Source organism: Terrapene carolina, unplaced genomic scaffold (genome assembly GCF_002925995.2).
Source record: "Terrapene carolina triunguis isolate 2854851 unplaced genomic scaffold, T_m_triunguis-2.0 Scaffold604, whole genome shotgun sequence".
Classification (NCBI taxonomy): domain Eukaryota; kingdom Metazoa; phylum Chordata; order Testudines; family Emydidae; genus Terrapene; species Terrapene triunguis.
In genome coordinates, this window is record NW_020664955.1 from 351608 (window position 1) to 377975 (window position 26368).

At 44.5% G+C, this 26368-nt stretch overlaps 2 protein-coding genes across 3 annotated transcripts in view; one reads left to right on the plus strand and one right to left on the minus strand.

Annotated features, from left to right (window-relative positions):
- Positions 1 to 247: 247 nt before the first annotated feature.
- TAF11 (TATA-box binding protein associated factor 11) lies at positions 248 to 5097 on the minus strand. Of its 2 annotated transcripts, none has more exons than XM_026659177.1 (5): positions 4879 to 5097; positions 2912 to 3060; positions 2339 to 2426; positions 1955 to 2051; positions 248 to 780 (listed from the first exon to the last, which is right to left on the minus strand). In XM_026659177.1, the coding sequence occupies exons 1-5, from the start codon at positions 5083 to 5085 to the stop codon at positions 650 to 652; spliced, it is 672 nt and encodes a 223-aa protein (XP_026514962.1). In that variant the 5' UTR covers positions 5086 to 5097; the 3' UTR covers positions 248 to 649. The 2 variants fall into 2 exon arrangements, with proteins under 2 accessions (XP_026514962.1, XP_024056011.2); XM_024200243.2 differs by having other exon boundaries at positions 2912 to 3063.
- A 4776-nt stretch (positions 5098 to 9873) lies between these two features.
- ANKS1A (ankyrin repeat and sterile alpha motif domain containing 1A) overlaps positions 9874 to 26368 on the plus strand; it is a 153594-nt gene continuing 137099 nt past the window's right edge. The window contains exon 1 of the mRNA XM_029913340.1: positions 9874 to 10068. Coding sequence (XP_029769200.1) covers positions 9905 to 10068 — 164 coding nt within the window. The 5' untranslated portion in view covers positions 9874 to 9904. The remainder of the gene's footprint in view (positions 10069 to 26368) is intronic.

Below are 26368 nucleotides of genomic sequence, written 5' to 3' on the forward strand. Positions count from 1 at the left end.
AAAAAGCCTATTGCACCAAAGACTTTTATCCTTTTTCTGTTGAAGTGTTTAGGTGTGTTTCATATAGCCACAGCTGTAAGTCTGATGGCCCTAACAACATTTCCAAGTCAGTTATTGCCCCCCTCTACCACCAGCACCTTTTACGGTAAGTTGCTTAGGAAAGGTTTAAAGAGAGAACCAAACTTAAGCAGTCACTTGATGAGGTTTGTTAGCGCATGTTGAAATAAGGACTCCTCTGCACATGATACAATATAGAGGCCTTTCCTTCCAGGAGTTTAGTACTAAAATACAAACTTAAGTGAACAAGGCTGCTGTCTGTACTGCTGTTTCAAAGTTATTCTAAACTTTAGCCACAACAGTAAGTTTTCATATTTATCTACCACAAATCTTGCAGAAGTTGTATACGGAAGCATTTCATAGTCTGAGAAACTGGCCACATGCACTCAGTTCAGCTTTGTTTTAAGAAACTTCTGTATTAGGTTGTTTTGGTACTGGCTCATTAGTTAATACTGCAGACACTAGAAGTGCAGGAGGTTTGGAAGCTTTCTGTTTAAGCAGCTCTGAGGTGATGTGGTTTATAGCTGGTAGTCTATTCTCTTCCAGCTTCTCCATGATCTCCTGCTTCTTAAACTGCCCTCTAGTTTTCACTTCAATGGAAGGTGATTTTTTTATACTTTGAATTGGGGATCTGCCCCCGTGACTTCAGCCGCCGGACTGCCTCACGCATGTGTTTGGGCTGAAGAGGTGGTAGTTCTCCCCATTTCTCACACACATCCAATGCTAAACAAACCAAAAAAACAGTGAATGTTATCTGTCAAGACAGTTGACACAGTTGAGCAAGTGTCTCAAAGAGGCTTTCAGATAGTAAAAGCTAACATTTCAGCTTTAAATAAGCAGCTTCTACTATTCATAAACATGGTCATCAACTTTAACTCCACAAAAAAAGCTAGAATTCCTTGCAGTGTCTGCAATGCACACTTAGGAGCATTTTACCAGTATGTAAGAATCAGAGTGAAACTGACTAATCTGGATCTCATTGTCCAAGCTGAGTGAAGGAGAATATAAAAACACTAACTGGTAAAATAACATTTTATTGAACAGTTGAGATTACTTAAATTAATTTCTTAAAATAAGTTGTTGGATGACAATACCCCTTTTTACTACAAGTTGTTAAAATATTTAGGGGTTAGTTAATTTGAGGAGCACATGTATTAGGGACCAATACACTAGAGACAGGAGATGAACATATATGGTAGAGATGGAAAGGACCTATTGGATCACTGCATCCAGCCCAATCCAATTGCCACATACAGGCTCATTTCAAATAAAGATACTAGATTGCTTTTATCCAAATTCTCTCACATGACAGAAGTAATCTGTAGAAACAGCCACAAGCAGGGTTCATCATTCCAGCAAAATACCTCTTCTACAGGTAAAGGCCAAGTATTTTAATAACAAGCCTGTACAGAATGGGTGGCTTGAACCAACAGACTACTTTCAAACGTACTGTAAACATTTCCAAACAGCTACTTAAGTAGCTCACCCTTCAATGTAGTGTTTCATATAGTGATCTCAGCTCATCAATTAATGGAGACCAAGCCTCAGAAGAATGGATTTATGCTAGTTAAATATCACCTCCCCTGTGTTGAATTCCTTCCTGATAGCAGAATCAGGGTTCGCGAGGCATCTATTTTTGCCCCTGAAGACACCCAGTTCATAATAGGAAGACTGCTGTAAAAACTGTCTTAATTTCTTTGCGTTGTATAGATGCTGTGACAAAGGTCTAAGTTATTAGTTACCTTGAAACAACCATGTCATCTCCCTTCAAAAGCTTTCCTCGTTCCTTTAATAATCTTTAAACAATATATTTTTAGAATATTCCCCCCCCCCCGCACTACACACACACACACACACACACACACACACACACACAAAATATTCCTCTTGCACTCACCTTCTTCTACCACCTCCCCAGCGAAGACTTTGGAAATCCCAGACATGGCAATAACCACATTCTGAGACACAGAAGTCCCAGTAATGGACTGGACCAGCTTGAGAGAAAAGAGGATATAATTAAGTGAAAAATTTCCCTGCAGCTAAAGACTTGGGTTGGTGGTTTTTGTTTTGAACATTTAGACTAAGCATGAGAAATGCTGAGCAGCACCTATTGAAGTCAACATTAGTGGAGGTTGCTCAATACCTCTTCTGTCATTGAAAATCTGTGCACTCAAATTGATCTAAACTACAATGATGCTCTATGCACTCATTTTTATACATACCAAGCTGTCTCTTTCACCTCATATGTTCCTCTGTGGACTGAGTATTTGCAGAATCTTACCCGTTTAATAGCAGCCTTGGGGAAAGCAGACCGGCGGTACATCTCATAGCGGTTCAGCTGCTCTTCAGAAAAGGAAGAAACCAATATTCTGGAGGAAGGAAGAAACAGATCAGTTATGACAGAAGACAGACTTTTTTCACCTTAAAAAGCATTCCCCAAATCCATGTAGGGTCTGTTTCTACAGTGCACCACTTTAGAAGAAATATTTTATTAGGCATAAGGAAGAGAGCATTGAAAGGAGGGGGTAGGTTGTGCCCTACTTAGCTAATGCACAGGTTTGGGTGCAAAGTAGTATTAACTGTTCTGCTTTACAAACTGGGACTCAGATCTTCCTTTATGAAGGCAAAGATCAGAGAAAACCAGTTACAAAATAGTTTCCAGTATTAGGCTTAATAAGCAATGACAGTGCATATTACATGCTATAGTACTTTTTACTTCCAGCAGCAAGCTCTGTGCAGTGACTTGGGTAAGCTAAACTCAGTCTGATGAAGAGCAAGTTGTCATAAAATAATTAGACAGAGTCCGGTGACCAAACCTGGTGTCATATAGATTAGAAATTTAAGGTGTACTCACTGCATTTTCTGAATCTCATCTTCATCTACTTTCTGCTTCTTCTCTTTCTTCTCTTTTATCTCTATTTTTATCTTCTTAGCTGCAGAAGTCTGCAATGTAGAATCCTCCGTTTCTGTTGACACTAATTCCAAGCCTTCTTGGCTGTTCACCTGCTGCAAGAGATTACCATCATTTTGGTGAGGTCTCGGTTATTCAGTTCCAAACCAGAGCTTTCGGTACTCGGTGGTTAGTCTGTGTACAGTCCTATTAAGCATCCACAGAGTACCATGATAAATATACAATCAACAGAATCCAGATTTTAATCTACAAGCATATTTTGGCTGCTATTGCTTTGTTACAACAGCATGTGAACATAAACACAAATCAGAGGACTGTGTGGCTGACAGTTTTAAGTTGGCTCTGAATTTCCTGGCTTTCCTAATGCTCAATTACTTTATTACACCCTTCCATTCCGGGCAACCTCTGCTCACCCATACAGGGTGTGAGAGAGAGAAAGAATGGGCTGCCTACCCACATAATGCTAGCAGCATCATAGTAATGTCACCAGCTGTGCAAAAAAACTCACGATTTGAAGGCACCCACAAATACAACACAGGGGCATGAGCCCACAGCAGCTGGCTGCACTTTGGAGCAGAACCCCTGGGACACAGCAGTGGCTGGAGGAAAATTTCCAGGGGTGGTGGGGGGAATAACTAGGGCCCTACAAAATTCATAGGCTTTTAAAAAAATCGTAAATGTCATGATTTCAGCTATTTAAATAAATTTCAGTGTTGTAATTGTAGGGGTCCTGCCCCAAAAAGGAGTTGGGAGGGGATCACAAGGTTATTGTAGGGGGGGTTGTGGTATTGCTACCCTTAGTTCTGTGCTGCCTTCAGAACTGGGGAGCCAGGAGCAGAGTTGCTGCCAGCAGCAGCACAGAAATAAGGATGGCACGGTATGGGATTGCCACCCTTACTTCCGTGCTGCTGCCTGCAGAGCTGGGCCCTCAGTCAGCAGCCGCCACTCTCTCACTGCCCAGCTCTGAAGGCAGCAGCGCACAAGGGTATGATATTGCCACCCTTACTTCTGTGCTGCTGTTGGTGGGGCGCTGTCTTCAGAGCTGGACGCCCAGCCAACTGCCACCGCTCTGCAGCCGCTCAGCTCTGAAGACAGTGCAGAAGGGTGGCAATACTGTGACCCCCCACTAAAATGGGGGGAGTGTGACAACCCCCCACAACTCCTTTTTGGGTCAGGACCAATGTCCCCTCTAATTTTTTACATCCCTGTGCAGGGTGAATTTTGTTATGTGCACTAATATGGAGGTGATGTGCGGCAGGGAGGGAACTCAGGGCTGGGTCAGAGTATTGGGATGCGGGGGGGGGGGGGGGGGGGGCTCGGGGGGGGGGCCAGGGATGAAGGATTTGGGGTGCAGGCTGCCCTGGGGTTGTGGCAGGGAGAGAGGACGCCCCCCAGCCCTCTCTCACCACAGCAGCCCAATGCCAGGGGAGAGGCACTTCTCCCCGCTGCATGGCCCTTAATAGCCTGCTGCCCGGCCATGCAACTTAGAGGGAATTTAGGTCAGGACCCCCAATTTGAGAAACGCTGGTCTCCCCCATGAAATCTGTATAGTATAGGGTAAAAGCACACAAAAGATCAGGTATCAGAGGGGTAGCCGTGTTAGTCTGAATCTGTAAAAAGCAACAGAGGGTCCTGTGGCACCTTTAAGACTAACAATACTTCTGTTAGTCTTAAAGGTGCCACAGGACCCTCTGTTGCTTTTTACAAAAGATCAGATTTCACAGTCTGTGACATGCTTTTCATGGCTGTGAGTTTGGTAGGGCCTTAGAAATAACCAAGGTAGCCAGTGCCGTAATCCCACCCCTCCCCCACTCCACTTGCCATCCAGCCTGTGCTCCTCTCTCTGCCCCCACCCTTCCTATCTCCCCCACCTCTGCCCCCTTTCCCCGTCCCCTTCCTCCAGCCCGCACCTCTGCCGCCTGGCAGTCCGCTTTGGGCTCGCTGCCCCCGCCGGGCTCGGCCGCCTCCCCCTCGGTCTTCTCTGCCGCAGCCGGCGGCTCCTCGGAGGCCGTGGGGGCAGCCCCAAGCCCTGGGGGCGATGAGGCAGCCGGAAAAGTCTCCTGGGTAGAGCCCGAATCCCCGCTCTCTTCGCGACTGGGCTCCCCGGCTTCCTCCATCGCCGCCGGAGAGACGGCGCGCTCTGATGATGTCATCACGCCGGCGGCTCCGCGGAGGGGCCGCACGTACTCCGCCCCTTCCGAGAGATTTCTGTCTCCATGGCAACGCAACAGCCCTCGGGAGACGGGGTCTGTGGGCGGGGCAGGGGGAGTTGGACTGGAGTATTGTGGGTAGGGAGGTACTGGGATGGGGGTTGGAGTAGTGGGGTTGGGACAGGTAGGGGAGGGGAGGGAGTTTTGGGGGTAGGGTATTGGGATGGGGATGGGGAGGGGAGGGGAGGACATGGGGGTTGGAGTGGGGCATGTTGGGACAGGTGGGGGGGAGGGAGAGCAAGGGGGTTGGGACAGATAGGGGAAGGGAGGGAGTATTGGGGAGTAGGGAGGGCATGGGGGTTGGAGTATGGGGGTTGGGACAGGTAGGAGTAGGGGAGGAGTATTGGGGAGTAGGGAGGGCATGGGGGTTGGAGTAGGGGGGTTGGGACAGGTAGGAGGAGGGGAGGAGTATTGGGGGTAGGGAGGGCATGGGGTGGAGTAGGGAATATGGGCGTTAGAGAGAAGATGGGGGGCATTGAGGTGAGTGACTCAAGCACCCTCTGTTTCTAGGCACAATGGAGTAGAGGCTTATCACAGGGCTTTATAATCCTTAATACAAATTTACAAATAAAACATTTCTCATTAAGGCAATATAACAAGTTTTCTGCTGACTTTGTTTCTTTGTTGAACGAAGCCAGGCAGGATGGCAAAATCCCAGTCAGCAATTTTCTGTATTGGCCATCCCACTAAACTGCTGTGATCATTAGGATAGTGGTTAGACCAGGAGATGGGGGAATCAGGACTCCTGAGTTGTTTCCAGCTCTGCTTCTGGTCAGTATGTGACTTTTGAGGTCACTGAACTTCTTTGTGCCTCAGTTTGCCCCTCTGTAAAATGGGTAATATTTACATTCTTCACAGGGCTGTGGTGAGGATTAATTCATGTTTGTGAAGGGCTTTGAGATCCTTGATTGAAAGGTGCTAAATGTGTGACATTTTATTATTTTTTGGACCACAGCTGCTTAGATATTACATCATTCTCCTATGGTACACCCTCCCCCACACACACACACTGTCGCTCTCTCTCTCTTTTCTGTATAGCCCTCATTTCAGAGACCACCCCCTCTTCTGTATGCCAGAAAGAGAACTAGGATGATGTAAACGATGAAATCCTGACTGAAACTCTTATTCTGGTATCTCTGCGCTAGAGGGATGGAGCGCGCTTGGCACACAGATCCAGGAATGAGGCCTTTCGCATACAAGAGTTCTGCAGCCACTGCTTCTCACCCCAAAGCTGCATTACAATGCAATCCCACCACTCAGTGTTGATTCTCAGACCCAGAAGTGGCACTCCATTGTCTGCAACTGCTTCATGAACACCACCAAGCGCTTTTAATTGTTTTTTGCTATGTCCCTCAGCAATCTGTCCTCAAAGAAATCCTCATGTCCCTGGTTGTTGTGGTACTTCCTGAGGGTCTACAAATACAGGAGAATCATGCATCCTGTATTTGCAACTTTCATGAGAATAGTGCAGAGCTTTCTGGGCTCCATGCTTCTGTCAGAGATGGCAAACACCAAAATGTTCCACACAGGTTTGTGGCATATTTTAAAAAAAGATGTGAAAATTATTGTCTATAGATAGTATTATGGGATGGAGAAAATTGCATGCTGGGAATCTGACCCCTGGATTCCACAGGTAATCGGGTGGGACTGATTGGAGTCATTGCAGCTTGTTAACCCCTCCTGGCCAGCGTGAGGTTCATATAACCCATCACACCATCTTTCCCTAGTATATTTTTAAACAGTGTTTTCTTTATGGATTAATATTCACTAATAATCATAACACAACTGAGAGACTCCCCTTTTGTAAAACAGGAAAGAGTTAACACTCTCAAGAAAGAAGCCTTGATTTTTACTTGGTAAACAGATACCTGACATTTGTCAGCATAATGACACTCACATGGGGAAAGCTTCTGACTGAACCAGACGTTCAACTAGGTAGTGTGCTGCTATTATCATGAAATACAAATGACATCTCTCATTCATTGCTATTGTGAAAAAGATAGGACCAGAATGATTTAAGATGGATATTAGCCTCATTAGTTCAGTGGATCTTTTAAACTACCTTAATCTATTAAAAAAGACTTAGAATTAATTTATCCTTAGTGATTTGTATTTGTTAAATGTAAGGATTCTTCTACAAGTCACATACAAAAGAGCATGAATAATGCAGAGGTAAGATTACAGCGTGAATTACTGAAGGAGAAGGATTGTATTGAATCTAAACATAGCTATGCTGGTATAGTTTCCATAGTGTAGACATACCGTTAGAATTGTCTAAAGCCATGTCTCCACTACAGACTTTGATTGATGCAAATTATGTCAGCATACACCCGACAAAGTTTGTAGGGGTGTGTGTGTGTGTGAAGTGTGGTTGGTATTAGGAATTAATTGAAGATTATGATCTGCTAGAGCCTTCCTATGGAAGGGTGTGCCTAACACAAACTGTAAATTAGATTGGTCATCAGGAACCTGTTGATGTAGTTTGCCTTAGGTGAGGTTCATCTGAAAGAAAGGGGGCTGAAAAGTGAGCCTAGCTGGGCTAAAGATTATTTGGGTTTCTGTTGGACTTTGACTATGCTATCTCAGAAGCTGTTGAACTCTCTTGATGATTGTGCCAGAGGGCTAAACCACAGGGCCTATTCCAGTGCTATTTTTTGCCATGAGATCGACTATGAATAGTGTTGTAGCTAAAGCATAAGAGTAGGAGTCAAGAGAACTAGGTTTGGTCTTAATCTCTGTATGATCTTGGACAAGTCATTTAGTTTCTGACTCAGTTTCCCCAAGTGTAAAATAGGAGTAAGAATACCTACCTTACAGGGAGATTGTGAGAATTAATTCATTTGTGGAAATTGCATTGAGAGCACCAGATTGAAGGTGGTCAAGCAAAAATATGATAAGTTGAGCAGTAGAAAAACGCCATGCTTCTGGGGAAGTCCAAAAGTAGGTAGACAAAACTTAAATGTTTTAATGGTGTTTACATACAGCCGTGAGCTAGATATGCTGAGATGACACAAAACAAGGTAATTAGAACATCTGCCTGCCTTGAGGATTCTCCACTGAAGCTGAAATATCATGTTTCAAAAACATGAGGCAGCATGTTCCTTTAAAACAAGAAAGATACGATTTTTTTAGTGCTAGTGAAAGGTGCTGGCTTGACTGCCCTGGAGGTTTGTGTTTATATGCAGAGCAGCTACAGTCTGAGCAGCATCAATTCTATTTTTTCCCCATGTTACCTTGCTGCTGTCCTTCTAATCTGAGTTGAAGGGACTGGTGCCCAGTGGGCTTGGAAGGGTGCTTAGTCTCTGGTCTCTGCTGCTAAGACTGATAACAAGGCACCAACCCTGGTGGTGGGTTTTTGCCCTCCCAAATCATATCACATATGCAAGATACTAATTTGATTCTTGGGTCATACTTGATATATGATGCTTCTTGTGGGCTAGGAGGCAGAGGTGTTAATGTACCACTGGAGGATGTGCCTTACATTTGTCTTAGAAGATAGGTAAACAGTCTAATTCCTTCAACTTCATTCCTTATGGGACATGGAACCAGATCATTATTCTTCCCTTTTTATTAATGTATGCAAATGTCATCATGGGCTCCTTGTATCAGCTTTCAGTCATGAAGCAGGAGGTCTGGGGATCAGGCATTCCCTGGGACAGGAAAGCGATGCATTGGACACTACCTCTGGCATGTAGGTTTGAGGACCAGGCAAGGTCATTACTGCAGAAGAATTGGGGTTTTGGATGCTATCCTTGGTTAGGATGGCTGAGCTTAGTATCTGCTACATTTCCTTTTTTAGACACTGAATTTCACAGGCACCTATGCATTTATTATCACACCTACAAAGGCCCTCAGGATTTTGGAGGCTTCACCTGAAAGACTCCTCCATGGTAAACTGCTCCTTTTCCCTTCCATAGAAGGAAGGCTAAGTAGACCTGGTGTATTTCACACAGCAGGTTGCTCTTTGTGCGATTGTAAAACAAGACCACATGATGCTGCAGAGCAATGGCAGTGGTATATCTGCAAGGTGAAGTCTTATGAGCTCTGCTGGCTTGGTCTCTAACGCACGTGGCTCCCCCTTAACCGTGCAGAAGATAATCAGTGTGTGGTGCTGCATTATTATGGGCACTGTTGTGGGACCTCAGTATTAACTATTTTTTCCCCTTCCTGGGAGGGTGGAATTATTCCTGCTTCTCCTGGGGGGGCTGGGGTTATATTATGTCACTTCTCCTATGTGTCCCCCACCCCCTGGCATTATTCCCAATCCCTTCATCTCACCTCTGGGTTGGGATTTATACTCTGATGCTCCCCCTGAACCTGGGGTTATTCCCTGCTTCTCGCTACAGGGGGAGCATCTCTCAGCCCCCTACGGGGGTGGGGTTATGTATTGCCCTGCCCCTTCGAGGGCGTGGTTACATCGACCCTGCCCCACGCCGAGTAGTAGTATTCATCGCCTTATTGTGTGGGCGTAGCCTCTCCTGGAGCCGCCCCTCTCTGGGGGAGGAGCCCCTCCAGGTCCCGCCCCCTGCTGGGCGGGAGCCCTTCTCGGTTCCCCTTGTGTGGGCGGAGTTTCCCGCTGCGGGGGGTGGGATCGGCGTGGCCCCGCCCCGGAAGGACGCGCCGGGGCGGGCGCTGGCGGCGCTAGGTGGGGGGTAGGTGGCGGCGGCGGCGGTTCGTGGGTGCCGGTAGCCGGGGAGTGCGGGGTCCCGGCCGGCGGGGCCGGGTCATGGGGAAGGAGCAGGAGCTGCTGGAGGCCGCCCGCACCGGCAACCTGCCCGCCGTGGAGAAGCTGCTCTCGGGCAAGCGCCTCAGCTCGGGCTTCGGCTCGGGGGGCGGCGGCGGCGGCTCCGGGGGCGGCGGCGGGGGGCACCCGCTCTCCAGCCTGCTCAGGTGGGTCCCGCTCCGGAGGGCAGCGCCCGCCTCAGCCCCCTCCCCGGGCGCGGGGGGGGGGGAACGGTTGGGGGCGGGGTCCCCCAGGGCGGCGGTTCGGGGGGTAGGGGTCTGCGCGGGCGGCGGGGCGGGGCGGGGCGGGGGCTCGCGAGGCAGGCTGCTGGGCCACTCCAGGCGGTTGAATGCCTGGTGGGGGGAGGGGTGCTGGAGCCGAGCCCGGGGGTCTGTGTGGGGTGGTTGCCAGGGTACCCGTGGGGGGCCGGGAGTACCTGTGGGCGGGTAGGAGTTCAGCGCTTGGAGCGGGTGAGGTTGGTTCGCAGGGTGCTTGGGGCAGAGTGGGGGCCATTGCAGGTGGGTTGGGAAGTCGGGGGCTGGGGATGCTTAAGGAAATTTCCTCCCTGCCTCTGTCTCTGATTGTCCCCTCACTCCCCAGCCGGGCTGGGCATGCCTTCTCCCCGCTGTAATTTCTGTGGCTTTCAGTCGTGTTGCTGTTTAAACACTTGTATTACATTAGTTCCCAGTCAGGACTGGGGATCAGTTACGCTGGGGGCCATGGTCCTTTGCTCTGGCTCTGAATGGTCTGTGATGTGTAATTTACCTTGCTTTGTGGCTTTTCAGCTCTTTGTGTAGCTGCTTTTCTTCTCCTTCCTTTCGTGTAAGCAACTCACAAATGGCCATTGCATTTCTCAAGGTGCAGCTCTTTGCAGTTTTCCTTCCATGCGGTTCCAGTCCTGCTGTTGGAAAATGCTGCGGATCCTGTTCCCTGCTATCCTTTCCCTCTGGCTGTTTGAGCTGGAGGAGGATGGTCTGAGAGTTCAGGGCTACGTTTGCTTGGGTGTCACTTGGTGGCATCTTTCTGAGGTAGGGAGGATCTTTCTTAGATATCTGTGGCTAAATTTGATCTGTCTTCCCCTCTACAGTGGCGAATAGACATGCAGGGCAGGGATGGAATCTTAAGAGGTCAAGTCTAGCTTCATGGGTTCAGGCAGGACCAAGTAAACTTAGACCACCCCTGACAGGTGTTTGTCCAACCTGTTCTTAGAAACCTCCAAAATGATGGGGGTTCTGGAATCTCCCTTGGGAAACTATTCCAGAGTTTAACTATCCTAATAGTTTTTTCCTAATGAACATAAATCTCTCTTGCTGCAGATTAAGCCCATTACGCTTTGTCCTACCTTCTGTGGAGAAAGAGAACAACTGATGCCCATTCTTTTTATAACAGCCTTTAACGTATTTTGAAGACTGTTATCAGGTCTTCCCCTTGGTCTTCTTTTCTTAAGACTAAACATGCCCATTTTTTAAACCTTTCCTCATAGGTCAGGTTGTCTAAGCCTTTTATCATTTTTGTTGCTCTCCTCTGGACACACTCTAATTTGGCCACCTCTTTCCTAAATTGTGGTGCCCAAAATTGGAGGCAGTACTCCAGCCTCACAGATGCCGAGAAGAGTGGGACAATTCGCTCCTATCTTACTTACAACATTCCTGTTAATACACCTCAGGATGATATTAGCCTTTTCCACAGCTGCATCACATTTAATTATATTCAATTTGTGATCCACTGTAACCCCCAGGTTGGTTTCAGCAGTACTACCACTTAGCCAGTCATTCCCCATTTTGTAGGTTTGCATTTGCTTTTTCCTTCCTAAGTGAAGTGCTTTGTGCTTGTCTTTATAGAATTTCATCTTGAAGATTTCAGAAAAATTCTCTAATTTATCAAGGTCATTTTGAATTCTAATTCTCTTCTCTAAAGTGCTTGTAACCCCTCCCACTATCATGTCATCTGCAGATTTTATAAGCATACTCTTCACTCTGTTATCCAAGTTATTAATGAATATATTGAATAGTACTAGATCAAGGACTGACCTCTATGGGACATGGCATTGGTCACTGTCGGAAGACAGGATACTGGGCTAGATGGACCTTTGGTCTGACCCAATATGGCCATTCTTGTGACTTAACTAGATATGTCCTCCCAGTTGGACAGCGAACCGCTGATGACTACTCTTTGAGTATGGTCTTTCAACCAGTTGTAACCTAGTTGAAGTTACTATAAGGTGAGTGCACATTTCCCTAGTTTGCTTATGAGAATGTCATGTGGGACTGTGTCAAAAGCCTTGATAAAATCAAGGTATTTCACGTGAACTGCTCTCTCTTCCTCCCCTCTTCTCCCCCCCCCCCCCAAAAAAAAAAAACAACAACAAAACCCTAGGCCAGCAACCCCTGTCCAAGAACGCACTTAGTTTGGTTTGGCATGATTTGTTCTTGACAAATCCCTGCTGACTATTCCTTGTAACCCTATTATCCTTAAAGTGCTTACAGATTGCTTGTTTAATAACTTGTTCCAATATCTTTACAAGTATTGACGTTAGGATGACAGGTCTATAATTCCCTGGGTTCTCTTTGTCCCCCTTTTTAAAGATAGGTACTGTTTGCCGTTCTCCAGCCCTCTGGGACCTCATCTGTCCTCCATGAGTTCTCAAAGATAATTGCTTACGGTTCCGAGATTGCTTCAGCTAGTTCCTTAAGAACCTTACGACGAATTTAATCAGGCCCTGCAGACTTGAATACCTCTAACTTGCCTAAATATTCTTTAACCTATTCTTTCCCTGTTTTGCCTTACGGATAATTGTTAGGGGTAACGCCATGTCAAGGTACCCATTGAGATGAACGGCAGGGTGTCAGTGAGATGAGTTGATGAAAAGCAAAGGACATTTGTTTGCCTGCTGTAAATATTTCTGATTTCTCCCCACAAAGTGTAAACGTTGTATGTTTGCTTGGGTCAAACTTTAATATACAAAACATAGAGGGAAAAGAATTGACATTTGCTGCTTCTGTTCTGGGTCAGAAAACATTCAAACACTTTGGACCTGTCTATGTTAGGAGATAGATGTGTTTGAAAATATGTGCACCTCAGTTAAATGCATACCACAAAAGTATCATCAATCCTTTGTTCTAGCTGCAGCAGCTTGATCACTTCTTTTCAACATGTGATGGTTATGATGACCCTTTCTATGTCAATAGGATGATGGCTTGCATTATACAGGACAGGGAGGCAGTGTTTGACATCTGATGTGCTAGCTTGCTGTGTATGTGCAGCCTCAGATGCTCAAACATGTGCATGTTTGAGCATGAATGGTGACAACTAAAAAGTGTCAAACTGCTGTTGAGCAAGCTGTTTGCTCCCATGTATTCAGGATCTCTCTAAAAATGACCATGCTAACAGAAAAATTATGATAGACTCCCTTTTCCTCTTCACAACTTTCCCAAGTCCCTAGAAGGCCAACTTCTAGCCAGGCTTTTGAACGTGTTTGTGACACAAACCCCAATCCTGCAAACACTTAAACATGCGAGTAGTCCCATTGAATTTAGTGGAAGAACTCATGTTCATAATGCTACTTGCTTGCAGGAATGACTTGTGATGGAGCTTGCAGGCACACATCCATGTTGGAAGTCTGTGGGGTACATGGTCCCAAACCGTAATGTGGATTAGGCTTTTATATCCATTTGCACACTGTACCTGGAGGTAGTTCAGCGACTCAGGTTCTGCTCTTTGTCCTGTATGCTGGAAGCTGAATTTAAATTGAAATATGAGATTGGGGATTGACAATATCTTAGAAATTTCCTTGGTCACTTCTAGTATCGTGTTAATTTACCTTTTTGAATTTTTACTTTGGATCAGATGGATCCAAGCAGGAAACTTGTGTGCTAATTTTATGGTTACACAATGTCCTTATGAAGAGCAGTTACTAAATTTACCTGCAATAGGAGGCATGAGAATTGTTCAGGGTGGAGTTGGGATAAGTTGGGCAAATGTCCAATATAGATTTGATTCTGCAAAATGAACTTAGTTTGTGACTTGAGGGGCTCACTTAGTTTTATGTGTGACACTTCCTTTTCATATCCTGGGACTGATATGACTACAGCAAAACTGCTTGAGGTTTTCAAAAAATTGATGGTGATAGAGGAGCTCTGACCTGTGGAGTTTTGTCATCTTCATAGCAGTAGACACACTCCATCTTTCATTGCTGCTGCATGAAGGGGACTGAATGGGATCCCTAGCATTACAGGTGGGATTGATTTTTTCCAAATAGCAAGACTGAGTGGCCCAGTGGCCTCAGAGTATCAGAGGGATTGGGTGCAGTCTTCCCTGTGTTTGTGTGTCTGTCTGTGTCATCCTCTTTCTGTTGTGGTCTGTTTTCACTCTAGCCTATGAAATTAACTTGTGTCCCTGCCGCTAAGACCTGAATGACTGCTGACTTGTTCATTCCTCTCAACGTTTATAATCCTTCAGGAGCATCCCCATGAAGTGCAGTCTGTGACTTCTCTCTGTTTCCTGGGGGCAGGGAGGTTGTTTAATAAGTGCTCTACACCAGCCATGTCCTCAATTACATTTCACTCTACAGTGGCTTGCGGTTCTCCCATTAAAACAACTACAAGGGTGTGAAAAATAGCAACACAAAACAAAATGTAAATGTCAGCCTTGCCCTTGATATAAAGCTGAAGGGGGCAGATGAAAAGGCCACAGGAGGGGAAGGGGGCAGATGAGTGGGGGTGGCAGGAGATCGCTTGGGCAGTGAAAAATATTGTATTAATTCTAGGGAAGGCTATAGGGTAAATCACAAAGTAACAGGCATACCTCCAGCTCATATTTTTTTTAATCCAGAAAATATATCCCAGTACAACAAACTCAGGGCACCATGAGAAAACATCAAAGAATGGCTCCTTCAACTGTAAATATAAGAAAAAAAAAAAGGTATACACGGTTATTCTTGAACTGATTGTCAGAGACCTGTTTACTTAGTGATTTACCCTATAGCTTTCCTAGACTGAGTAGACGCAGTCTAGGGAAAGCTATAGGGTAAATCACAAAGTAACAGGTGTCTGACAATCAGTTCAAGAATAACCGTGTATACTTTCTTTTTTTTTTATATGGAGATATACCTATCTCATAGAACTGGAAGGGACCCTGAAAGGTCATCAAGTCCAGCCCCCTGCCTTCACTAGCAGGACCAAGTACTGATTTTGCCCCAGATCCCTAAGTGGCCCTCTCAAGGATTGAACTCATAACCCTGGGTTTAGCAGGCCAATACTCAAACCACTGAGCTATCCCTCCTCCCTTATATTTACAGTTGAAGGAGCCATTCTTTGATGTTTTCTCATGGTGTACTGAGTTTGTTGTACTGAGATATATTTTCTGGATTAAAACAAATATGAGCTGGAGGTATGCCCAGAGGGGAATTTCACTTTAAAGATAACATAAAAGCATGCCCAGGGAAGTGACTCAATGGGGGAGAGGTCTGAGTACCACCAGTTGGGGGCTGGTAATCGTCTTTATCATGAGTGCAAAGAGCAGGGAGTGGTTAAAGAACAATAGACACTTCTAGCGCTAAATATTTTATGGCTCCTTAGTTTGTGTGAGTTTAGAATAGGGATTTAAAGTCATGTTTGAGTGGTGATGTACCTTACTGAGGAGAACTCAGGCTAGAAAGAGGGTCAACTGAAGGTCAGCTGAGGGCCACATTAGCAATGCTGAAGGAGTTGGTGGGGCAGACTAGCCCATGCTATTGAAGCAGCCAAATGTGACTTCCTAGTAGTGGATCATCGTGGCAAAATCAGGCATCGGGTAAGGTAGGACTTTCCAAGTCCTAAGTCACTCATGTGCTTCTGAAAATTGTACCCATAGTGCTGGGTTGGAGAAAGCCGCTGTAAGATGGAGTGGTGCAGGGGAGATACTGGGGTGTGTAGCATCTGGACCTTCCTCTCTAGTAAGAATAAGGGTTGCTGGGGGACCAAGTTAGGAGCGTGCAGGCTGCACGTTGCGGGGCTTTTGCCATGCAGATCTCTGAGCATTACAAATGATAGGGGAACATCACAGCTCTTCTCTGATGCAGGGTGGGGCTCTGAGTTGTGGAAGGACAAGGATAAGTTCCCCCCACTGTGTTTTTGCCAAAGCACTCTTGAGGCAGGGAAGGCATGAAACAAGCTTTCATTTTCTTGGGTAGCAGCCATCTCTTCCCTGTGTCTCAGGTCAGCTGGGTTATCCTCAATCCTCTTTTGGAAGTTCTTTCTGGGTACAGGGTTGCAAGTGTTCTTTTTCATGCCCACAGATTTCCCATGGTTTCTCGCTGTAACTGAGTTCAGGTCTTGTCTCTTCAGGTCTGTACATAACTTACCAGTTTCTGCTTTTTCCACCATCTTACTTTTTTGGACTACTCTTTAGTGTGTTGTTTGAGGGAATGTCTGGCTGTTCTGGGCTTTGTGCCCAGTTTAACTCTTTTGAAAAGGATTGTCCAGCATTCAGATACTGCATCTAGCAATGGGCATTCTGTCTGTAAATAAGCAATCTGGGAATCTTCCTTCACACAAGATTCCTGGGGGAATTCCAGAAACCTAGTTTTGAGTCCTGCAACGCCTTCTCAATAGTAGAAACAAGAAGTAATAGGAGACTTCAAAGAACTGGGCACGAACTTGGGCACTCTAAGGAATAAATGGAGAAATATGCTTGTGGACATGGTGCAGGAGGCTGAGTTCCCTGCCTAGTGCTTAGGTGAGAAGTCTAGAAAGGTGGAAGTTAGGAGGGGCTTCTAAATTAATAACACCACCTAGCTCTTGCATGGCTTTGCTTCAGTAGTTCTCGGAGCGCTTTACATTGTCCCCATTTTACAGATGGGGATGTGACTTGCCCAAGGTCCCCCAGCAGGCATTGGCAGAGCCAAGAATGGAACTCAGTCTCCTGAGTGCCGGGGCAGGCTCTACTTCTGTAGTGTCCACTATTTTAGATATTGATCTGGTGCCTCTGATCCCACAGTGCTTTACATAACACAGAAGACTTTCTTCATCTGCCTGCTGAGAGGCAGGCACATTTGGGTTGGTGGCCAAATGACTTGCGTTATGCTGTGGGATAGTGGTGTGGAAAGGGAATCTCTGGCTAGGACACTGGGGCAAGCCTGTATAAAAAGTGCCAAGAGGCTGCTAATGCCTTAAGAGAGCATGTGTTGGTCTTTAGTCTCATCCTGAAGGCATCTATGCAGTAAATTATATGGAGCTCTGTTTTTTTCCCTACCTCATAAGGATGATGGGCTGAGCGAGAGCCTGCTGGAATTCAGCTTTGAGTTTGCAGAGACTGAGTATTTCATATGTGATGCTTAGATCTTTCATCCATACCCTCCAGGGCAGTCCATTTTAAAAGGAGATGAATAGGTTGGTAATAAAATCACACAATTCCTGCTTAACAAAATGTTGCAGGTATGCAGGAAGAGAGCTCTGATAGGCTGTGATATGACAAATGTGGAGAAAGAAATGCACAGGTACTGTTAAAGATAAATCCTCTTCTTGAGATGCATATGTTCCACTATCTAATACTAAAATATTAGGCAGGGAAATAAGCCTCAATGCAAAATTAATGTGAATGAACAAAGAAGTAACCAAGGAAGAAGGATATAAGAGAGGGTATGGAGCAGCAGGTAGAAAGCTGTACTGAATGGACTACGGAAGGAAAGTGTGGTTAATGGAGGCGGAAAGGAGGATTGGGCTACTAGTTTTCCAAACTATTACATAAAGCACATGTCTGCAAAACCGTACCCATGTTACTGTCTCCTCACTGGTGCAACACTCCCCAGTGTGACTTGCTAGGAATTCTGGTGGCACATCCCATGGTTCTTTGAGTTGCAGTAAGCTGAGCCACTCTTTTCCCAGTGAATTATGGAAGAATGAATCTGTCCTTTGAGGCACAAAAGGAGGGGGAAGTGGGTGGGGAACTGTGAGAAGGTGTTGGAGGGCCGTCAGCACTCAAGTATTTTAGCCTGCATCCTCACTGAAAAGCACGTGGGTTACTGGTCTGAGTGAAAGTGGAACCCTGACTCTAACCCACATCCCCAATTGGGCCAGGCCGGGATGAAAGCACTACTTGGGTGAGGTTTTGGTGTATAGACCGGGGCGGGGAGTTCAGGGCAACACCCAAGTAAAAAGCCTGGGTTAACTGTGCACTAAAGGCACACTGAAATCACAAGGAGAGCTGTACAAGAGACATAACTTGAATTTTCAATGTTCTTTACCTCTGTGTTCCCAATGGAAAGTGGCAGGCACATGCCAGCTCCCAGTATGGAAGGGAGGAGAGAGGGGAAAAGCAGGATCACACCAAACCAGGTGATGTGGAGATTACCTGTGCAGTTGTCAGTTTTAGTGACTTTCTAGCCCTAAGCTCTGAAGTGGCAAGAAACAACAAAACACACAGCAGCTTTTCAGTTTTAAAATGTGATTTGTGCTTGTGAAAAGTGCCAGCTGGACAGACCTGCAGGCTGAATTCTCTGTTTAAAGGTAGAGCGTAGACAGTGGCAGTACAATTCTGTTCAAAAAGAACTAGGAGACAGGAAAGGGAGTTCAGTCTGCATGTCCAATGCAGCCGTTGGCTGTTGCTGAGACTGCTAACAAGGGGCCAACTGTAGACAAAGTTTAGTCATGTTTTGTGTAGGTTTAAAGCCAAGCCCCATTTTCAGATCCTGATCGTGCAACATGAAGCCAGTGGGGTTCCTCACAGGCTCAGAAGTCTGCTAAGCATGGATCAAATTGTAGGATTGCTGGTCTGCATACACTGAGGTCTCGGCTCCTTGACTATATAGTTGCTGCTTCTTCCTCTCCAAAACATACCTCATGTCCTTCTTGTAACATGAACATAAACATTTCCTGCTGACCAGTTAGTGTCCAGAGATCATCTAATCTTAAACCAGCATAGTTTACTACTTATGTAAGTAAAAGGAAGTCCAAGGAATACAAATGCCTTATGAATCAAACAAGTCAGTGGCTGGCTTGAGCAGGATACTTCTGCTTACAACTTTCTTTTCATCTTCATTGGAAAATTCTGAAGCAGGAAGCAGTGAAATGATCTTGTGGTCTAAAATATCTTGAGTTGTATTCAAAAAGTTTTAGTGAGGCTTGTAACAGTAATGGAGTATTGCTTCTCAGCCAGAACCTTCGGAATAAGCCTTTCATTTTGGTCTGCTGGTGTCAAGTGGCTGTGAATGTTGGCTGGCAGAGGGGAAAACTGAGGCTGTTTTGAGCCGTGGACTGTAAACTGATATAAAGGAGAAACTTCTGTTATAAATTAAGAGTTTTCTTGCATGTGTGTGTTGAGGGAAGGGACTCAGTTGCTGCTTCACATAAGCTGCAGCAAGTGTGTTTCACTGAATTTTCAGTAATACTAGCAAGTTTCCTTTGGTTTAGGGAATAACATACGAGACAGTGTAATGATTAAACACTGAAAACAACTTTAGACAGTCCACATGCAGTTACAGGCAGAAAAGTGTCTGGTATTTTTATTAGTTCTCATTCAATTTACCAGGCAAAACATGACTAACTCCTAGTGCTGCAATGGTTGCCTATGATCTGAAAATCTAGCTGAGATCTTTTTGCCCATTACACTGTCCCTAGAAATAAAGATCACATGTTAATCACACTTGATTGATAATTCTGCTGATGACACGAGTTAGACTAGACGCAGCTCACTCAGCTGAATTGGCTCTGTGCAGCTAATGAGTGTTAGCACTTTTTGTCACTAAATGAGTAGGATTCGAAGGACCATAGAGAGCAAGGGGCATGTTCTGCAAAAATTGTATTTGCCTATTACAGCTACAAATGACACCTAAAAGGAACTGGAAGAGATTAGAGAAAAGTGCTTGTCCTTATTCTTTTCAGTTCCTTTTTCGCTTATGATGGCACTTTCTCCTGCATAGTTGGTCCTTCTAATCACACAAATAGAAGAGAAGAATATCTGAAATAAAAAAAGGTGGTTATGAAAGCGACAGTTGCAGGTGAGAATCGAGAGCATGTGTAGGACCTTAATTGGGTTTTAATTCACTTTTTTTGAAGCTAACTAGCTCTCAAGATGATGAGCTCCCTTTAAGATGGGTCAAGGGAATGGGTAAACCTGTTAGGGCAATTTGTTAGATGTTTAATATACTCAGACTTCCTGAAAAAAAAACATGAGATGCTTATACTGTACAATCAAAACAATATTGCTTAATATGTTCATGTAGCTTCTTACAACAGCCAAACAACGTAGGTCCTCTGGCTTCTGTCAAAAGGCAAGGAAGTTTGGACCTGTCACTGTAAATTGTACCATGTTTGAAAAGCGCTTGCGTTGTTTAAATGTGGCTCTCCTCTCAAACTGGTTTTGGACTATTAGTTGGCCAGTGTGAATGGGGTTGAACATGTTTTAAAATGTTCAGAGACCTCTAACTAAGCAAGGCTCTACAGATTTCAGGCCATTTTCTGAAAACCGTTTGTAATCTGACCTGTGTCAAACTGATTAGGCAGTGGCCTTAAAACCTATTTGTGGGCACAGGATCTGGATGAGATTCTGCTCCATCTGTAGTTAGGATAGGATTCTAGCTTTGAGATTGCCCCCCTATTCCTAGGTGCAGTGGTATCCAGTATGGATTGCTAAGATTTATGGTGCAGTGTAAGTGCTGCAATATCTCCCCTGAGACTAGGCTGCTGGTCTCTTCTAGACTCCAAGGTCCAAGTTTTCAGAGCGCTGTGTGTGGGGAGGAGGGAACAATCAACAAAACTACTCCCCCTTCAAAAAAAGGAAGCTGCTCTGAGCACATAGTTAGCTCATAAAATAGCTTTATAATAGAAACATGACAGGGCTTTCCCTGAATCTTTCTTGCTTGGCACTGCTAGTTTAACAATAGCCTCTCACTCAGTTGAACTGTGGAGTATTTCACGCCCTGTCTAGCAAACAGTTGTTAAGTAGGACAGGCTTCTATTAGTAATAATACTCTGGGCAGTTCTGAGTACTAGTATTGCCACAGGTCTTAGGTGTGCATTGATATGCAGTCTCCCAGCTGATACACTTCCCCTGTGAATTGTTTACTTGAAAGCACCTTTTTTTTTTACAGTTCAGGAAGGCTGCAAGGGAGTGGGGTTTTTTTTTTTTTGTTTTTTTGTTTTTTTTGTTTTTTTTTAAAGAGGTTTGTATCTGGGTGATTTCTTAATTCAGCTTTGCAGCATTCTGTTTGCTCACTGATCTGTGTAGTTTTATGTTAAGCATGAGCTTGTGGTTGCAGCTGGGACTTGAGGTCTGGGTTCAGTTTCTGGCCCTGTCACAGACTTGCCGTGTGACTGTAGAGAAGTCACTTAATCAGTGCTTCAGTCAGCGCATCTAATCTGTAAACAGGGGATAGTTCTTTAACCTGGGGATAATTCTTCCTGTGTGTCTTTTCTGCTTAGATTGTCAACCCTCTGGAGAGGGGACTGTATTATTTGTACAGCATTGAACACACATTTTGAGCTCACGTGAAGCTCATGTGACTACTAGTGTCTTCTCCCTGTATTATAAAACCTTGTTGGGAGAGGAAACCGACATATCAACCTGTTTCTAGGTGATACACACTTATATCTGTAATCCAAGGTTTTTTGTAATGCGAAGGGCAGGACCCTGGTATCTGGGCTACTTACTCAAAGACAGTTTCTTAGCACAGGGTAATGGAAAGTGCTCTGATGCTACACTGAATTAGTGAGAGTGATGTTGAAGCAACTTTATGAATCAAGTTCAGCTGCTCTGCTTTCAATTGGCAATACCTATGGCACAGAATATTGAATGGTACTTGCCCTGTTCCTCATTACCTCTGAATACAAGTGCCTTAAATGTTTACATAGGCAGAAATTCAAAACGTCTGTGACTTATTAATCAAGTGCTGGCTCCACAAAGTACAAAAAAGTACTGGTGGAAAATATTCTTTTGATATTGCTTTGTTGTCAATCTCTCGCCACTCTTGCAATGCCAAGAAAAATCTCCCTGAAGTTTCAAATGTCAAAGGACTTCAGGTGTTCTGGAACAGAGTTCTAAAATGTTACAAGTCGGAGGTGGAACAAACCAGAATACAGTAGCTTAACATAAGTGCTTTGCACTCTGATAACTTCTCATCAGAGGATTTCAAAGTGCTTTACATGTACAATATTACCAAAACTTGTCCAGTTTGCCCTTAGCCTTTCAAGAAGGAACTTTACCCTGGACTAAGATGTGACAAGAGAAATTTCAGGTGGGTCGGTTCAGTTTTGGTAGAGGGATCAAAATTGTGCTTGCAATAGGAGGCTTAATTCTTCATTATGGAGAGAGATGCATCTCTCAAGTATCACAGCATCTCTGTGGCTATATGACTTGCATTACAGCTGGGGAAAGTGAGGCTGGTGTCTGCCAAAGGTCAGTTAAGGCAGGAGGTAGGACTAGAAGTCCTCTGCTCTGTCCACTAAATCTCATTCCTTCCCTAGAGTTTCCTGTTGCTAAAGTTCTTGCTAGTAATACACCTTGTATAAGGCTCCCTGGTCTCATGCCACTGGCAGACCACAATGAAACAGTTTTTTATAATGAGCAGATCACTTGGGTCCCAAGTGTCTTTCAGACACTGAGACTGGGTCTTGTTACTCTAGCCACAGGCTGCAAGAAGATCTTCAATAAATGGAGGTCATTGGCTAGGGATAACTGAGAAGACTGTTTCTGTGACCATGGACATGGCAGTAGTTTTGCCTTTTGGTCCTGACAGTTTGGTTAAAAAGCCAGACACATGCTGAAATTTGTATAATGAAGCTGTTAGGATTGGGTGCACTGGTGCTGAAATAACTGATCATTCTCTGCAAGTGCTTGCATTGGCTTCTGGGTTTGTCCTTGCTGGTTACAAAAGGGGAACATTCCATCTGAACACATGCAAGATTCCCTGATGGTTTTTTTCATTTGTATGCCATGACTTATTCTGCCACTGAGTTGTGTGTGGGAATTTCAGGACTGAAGCCACAGCTATGCGTGTAAACAAATATTAGATACTTGAGCAATTAGATACTGACATTTCAGTAGACTTCTGTTTCCCTCTGCTTTCATCTCTGGGCCTGCAATCCTGAAAATGAACATATGATAATCCAGTTTCAAGTACAGCATGAACATCTGGCCAAGAGTGCTCTATGTTCTACTGGGAAGTAGGAGCTTTGTAGAATTCTTTGTTAGGCCTTAGAAAATACATCTTTTGGCAAACTGCCTTTGGTAAATGTGGGCTGCAGGAAGGGTTTGGTTATGGCAGCCCAAGGTAGGGTGAGTGAACCTTGTTCTTGAGGCATGTTCCCTGCTGATTGATCCAACTCTGAAGGGAATGTACCCAGTCTTTTCTGGAGGAAATAAAAGGGCAGTGTGGCTTGTTGTGAAGTCATGAAGAAGAGTTAAGATGAAACATGCTGTTCAGTAATACATGAGGGTTCCCTTAGTCCTTCTCTTGCCACCATCTAGGGAAGACATTGAATTCCCAGCTGGTGTGGTGACACAGCAGACCCTTGTGGTGGAAAAGTGCCTTTATGCTGGAGAGACGGCCAGAAATTTAAATCTTCCTGAACTTCTCAAACTTGATGAGTCACTTTGTACTCTGGGAAGTTGAGATGTAGAACAGTCTCCGCTTTTACTGTTGATTAGTGAAGTGAACCTCTTGAGGCTCCTCCCTAGGAAACGAGTGGCTTTCAAACCTGCCAAAGAGAAGGGCAACTGTCTGTCCTTGCCTGATTCTTGCAGGCACAGAAAGGAGAAATAACTTCTGCTGGTGCAAAAGTCCCACCAGGTAAAACATACATGTTCAAAAATAGGGCCGATTACTCTGTGTAGAGTAAGGTATGTTGGAATATGTTACTGCCGTTTTCAGATGAGACAGCGCTGAGATTCTGACTGCTTGTGGTCATTTGGGCCTTTCAGATGTTAATCCTGGTATTTTAGCCAAGTTTCTAACAACTGCCTATCCAGTTTAATTGGATACAGTCTTTCACTTCCTGTGTCTAACTCATGTAGAGCTGCTCTCTGTTTGTGAACAGTTCTCCTGCTTCATTTCAGTAGTGGATGAATCAAGTCCTATTCAAAAGCACTTTGTGGTGACTCTGGATAACTGGTGCACTAAATGACTTTTTTCTCCGTGGATCAAATTCTTTATTCCTATGTTTATAGATTGGGTAAACTGAGGTGCAGAGAGTTTAAGTGACTTACCCGAGGTAACACCACCAATCAGCGACCAAGCCACGAGTAGAAATCAGTAGTTTTGTTGTCCAGTCTCATGTTTTGTCCACTGGACTGCACTGCTTCCTTGTCGTTCTTTAAATCTGAGAAATGACATTTCCAGAACAAAAAGATGTCATTTGCAGTCATGTGGGAAGCGGGTAGGTTGTCTGCTTGATGTTCCTTTCAAGTCTTCTGCAAAATATAATTGGCTCTTTGCAAGCTAGTGCATTATAGGGAAATGGGATCTTAAAAACATCTCTGTAGGCATTCATGCCTTTATTTGTCTGTAAAGTGCTACTTTTGTCTGTTGCACTGTCTAAACAGTGTATACCCATTCATTTATCACATGCAATCTGAACTGCTCAACAGTGTGACGCAGGCCCTACGTAGCTAAAGATGAAGTGGTAGGGTCTGTGCTTTCATGTAGAGGGCTACATTTTGAAAAGACGAATATTTGAAACAAAACATAAAAGGCATTGAAAGCAAATGACGCAGGAAGTAGAATGTTATTCTGATGGACTTAGTTTTGCGCTGTCAAGGGTCATTGTTGGGGTGAGAGAGATAGAAAGAAAAGTTGGTAGGATACCAAAGAAGCTGGGTGAATGACATGGTGTGCAACAGAAGCTGCTGCATGTAGATCACACTTGTGTTCATTTGGGACAAAATGAATCGACTAAGCAGCCCTTGGAAATCTCCATGCATGAATACAGAGGAGGAGGAAAGTCAGCTAAATGAAGATGTAGCAAGGGATAAAGGAACACCAGAAGATAAGAGTATGGAAACAAGGAGAAAGAAAGTACATGTACTGATTGGAGTAGTAGTCAGGTGTTTGTTAGTGAAAAGACTATACCCAATCCCTCTGGAAAACTGGGTGAGGTCTGAGGAAAATAACTGAAATGCTCGTACGTGAATGCACAGAGTCTGGGCAATAAAATGGAGCAACTAGACCTATTGGTGCAGGAGGCCAAACCAGATGATATGAGGATTACGGAAATATGGTGGAATAGCTCTCATGACTGGAATACAGGTATTGAAGAGTATGTGCTGTTAAAGAGAGAAATAAAGGCAAAGTTGTTGGGGTAGTGTTGTATAACAATGGTGCAATAAATTGAAGAAATTAGAAGTGATAGTATGGACAAAGCAATCTGTTTACATCAAAATCACTTTGGGGAAGGATTGTAAAAGAGGTTCTAAGGGGGTAGTGTTAGGGGTCCACCATAGACCCCCTTGGTCAGACTCAGATATGGATAGTTAACTAACATTACTAGAGATAAATACTGCAGGTTGAGTCATAATGGAAGACTTGAACTTCCCAGATATAGATTGGAGAATAAGTACTACTAATATTGGTTGGACCCACTTATATACCTCGATGTGATAGATGACAGTTTCCTTCATCAGACTTTCACTGAGCTAACAAGGGGCGCTGGAATTTTAGACTTGGTTTTGGTAAGTAGTGAGAACATCATCACACAAGGGCTGGTGATAAGAAATAACTGTGAATCGAGTGATTGCAAGTTGATTCAGTTTAAATTAAATGATACGATAATCAAAATCAGGTTGTCAATTACAGTTTTTGATTTCAAAGGGCCAGACTTTGAGAGATAAAGGGAATTAGTTAAACAAGTCAGCTGGACTGAACGGCTCGGGAACTTTCTTTAAATCAACTATATAAAAACTGTCTGCAATGTGTATCCCAACCAAAGAGAAACAGCTTGTAGGGAAAGGTTCTAGACTTATCTCGATGGATAACTTACCTCAGAAAGATTAGGCGTAAGCAGAGATCTCTTAAGGAATGGAAAAACGGGTTGATCAACAAAAAAAGCGACATCTTGGAGATTAGAAAATGTAGGAATAAAGTGAGAATTGGTAGAAGTCAAGCTGAAAGAATAAATGAGGTTTTTTAGTTTATAAATTAAAGCAAGAATAAGGAAGGATGAGGTTGGGCTGCTGTGCAGTGTGGGTGGAGAGGAGATTAAAGATAATGTAGATATGGCCCAAAACCTGAATGAATACTGTACTTTGCCTTGGTTTTCAGTAAGGATGATAATATAGAACATGGGCATGAAAGCAGGACAGCTGATGGAAATTAGTGTATCAAAACAGAAATGACCATATCTGAGGCAGATGGAAAACTCAAAGTGTAATGTGCTCAAAGTGGGGGAACCAGATTATTTCCAACCCAGAATACTGAAAGATCTGACACATGAGATTGCTATTACAGTAGCAAAGATTTTTTAATACATTTATCTATTCGGGGGCAGTACTGTGTGATTT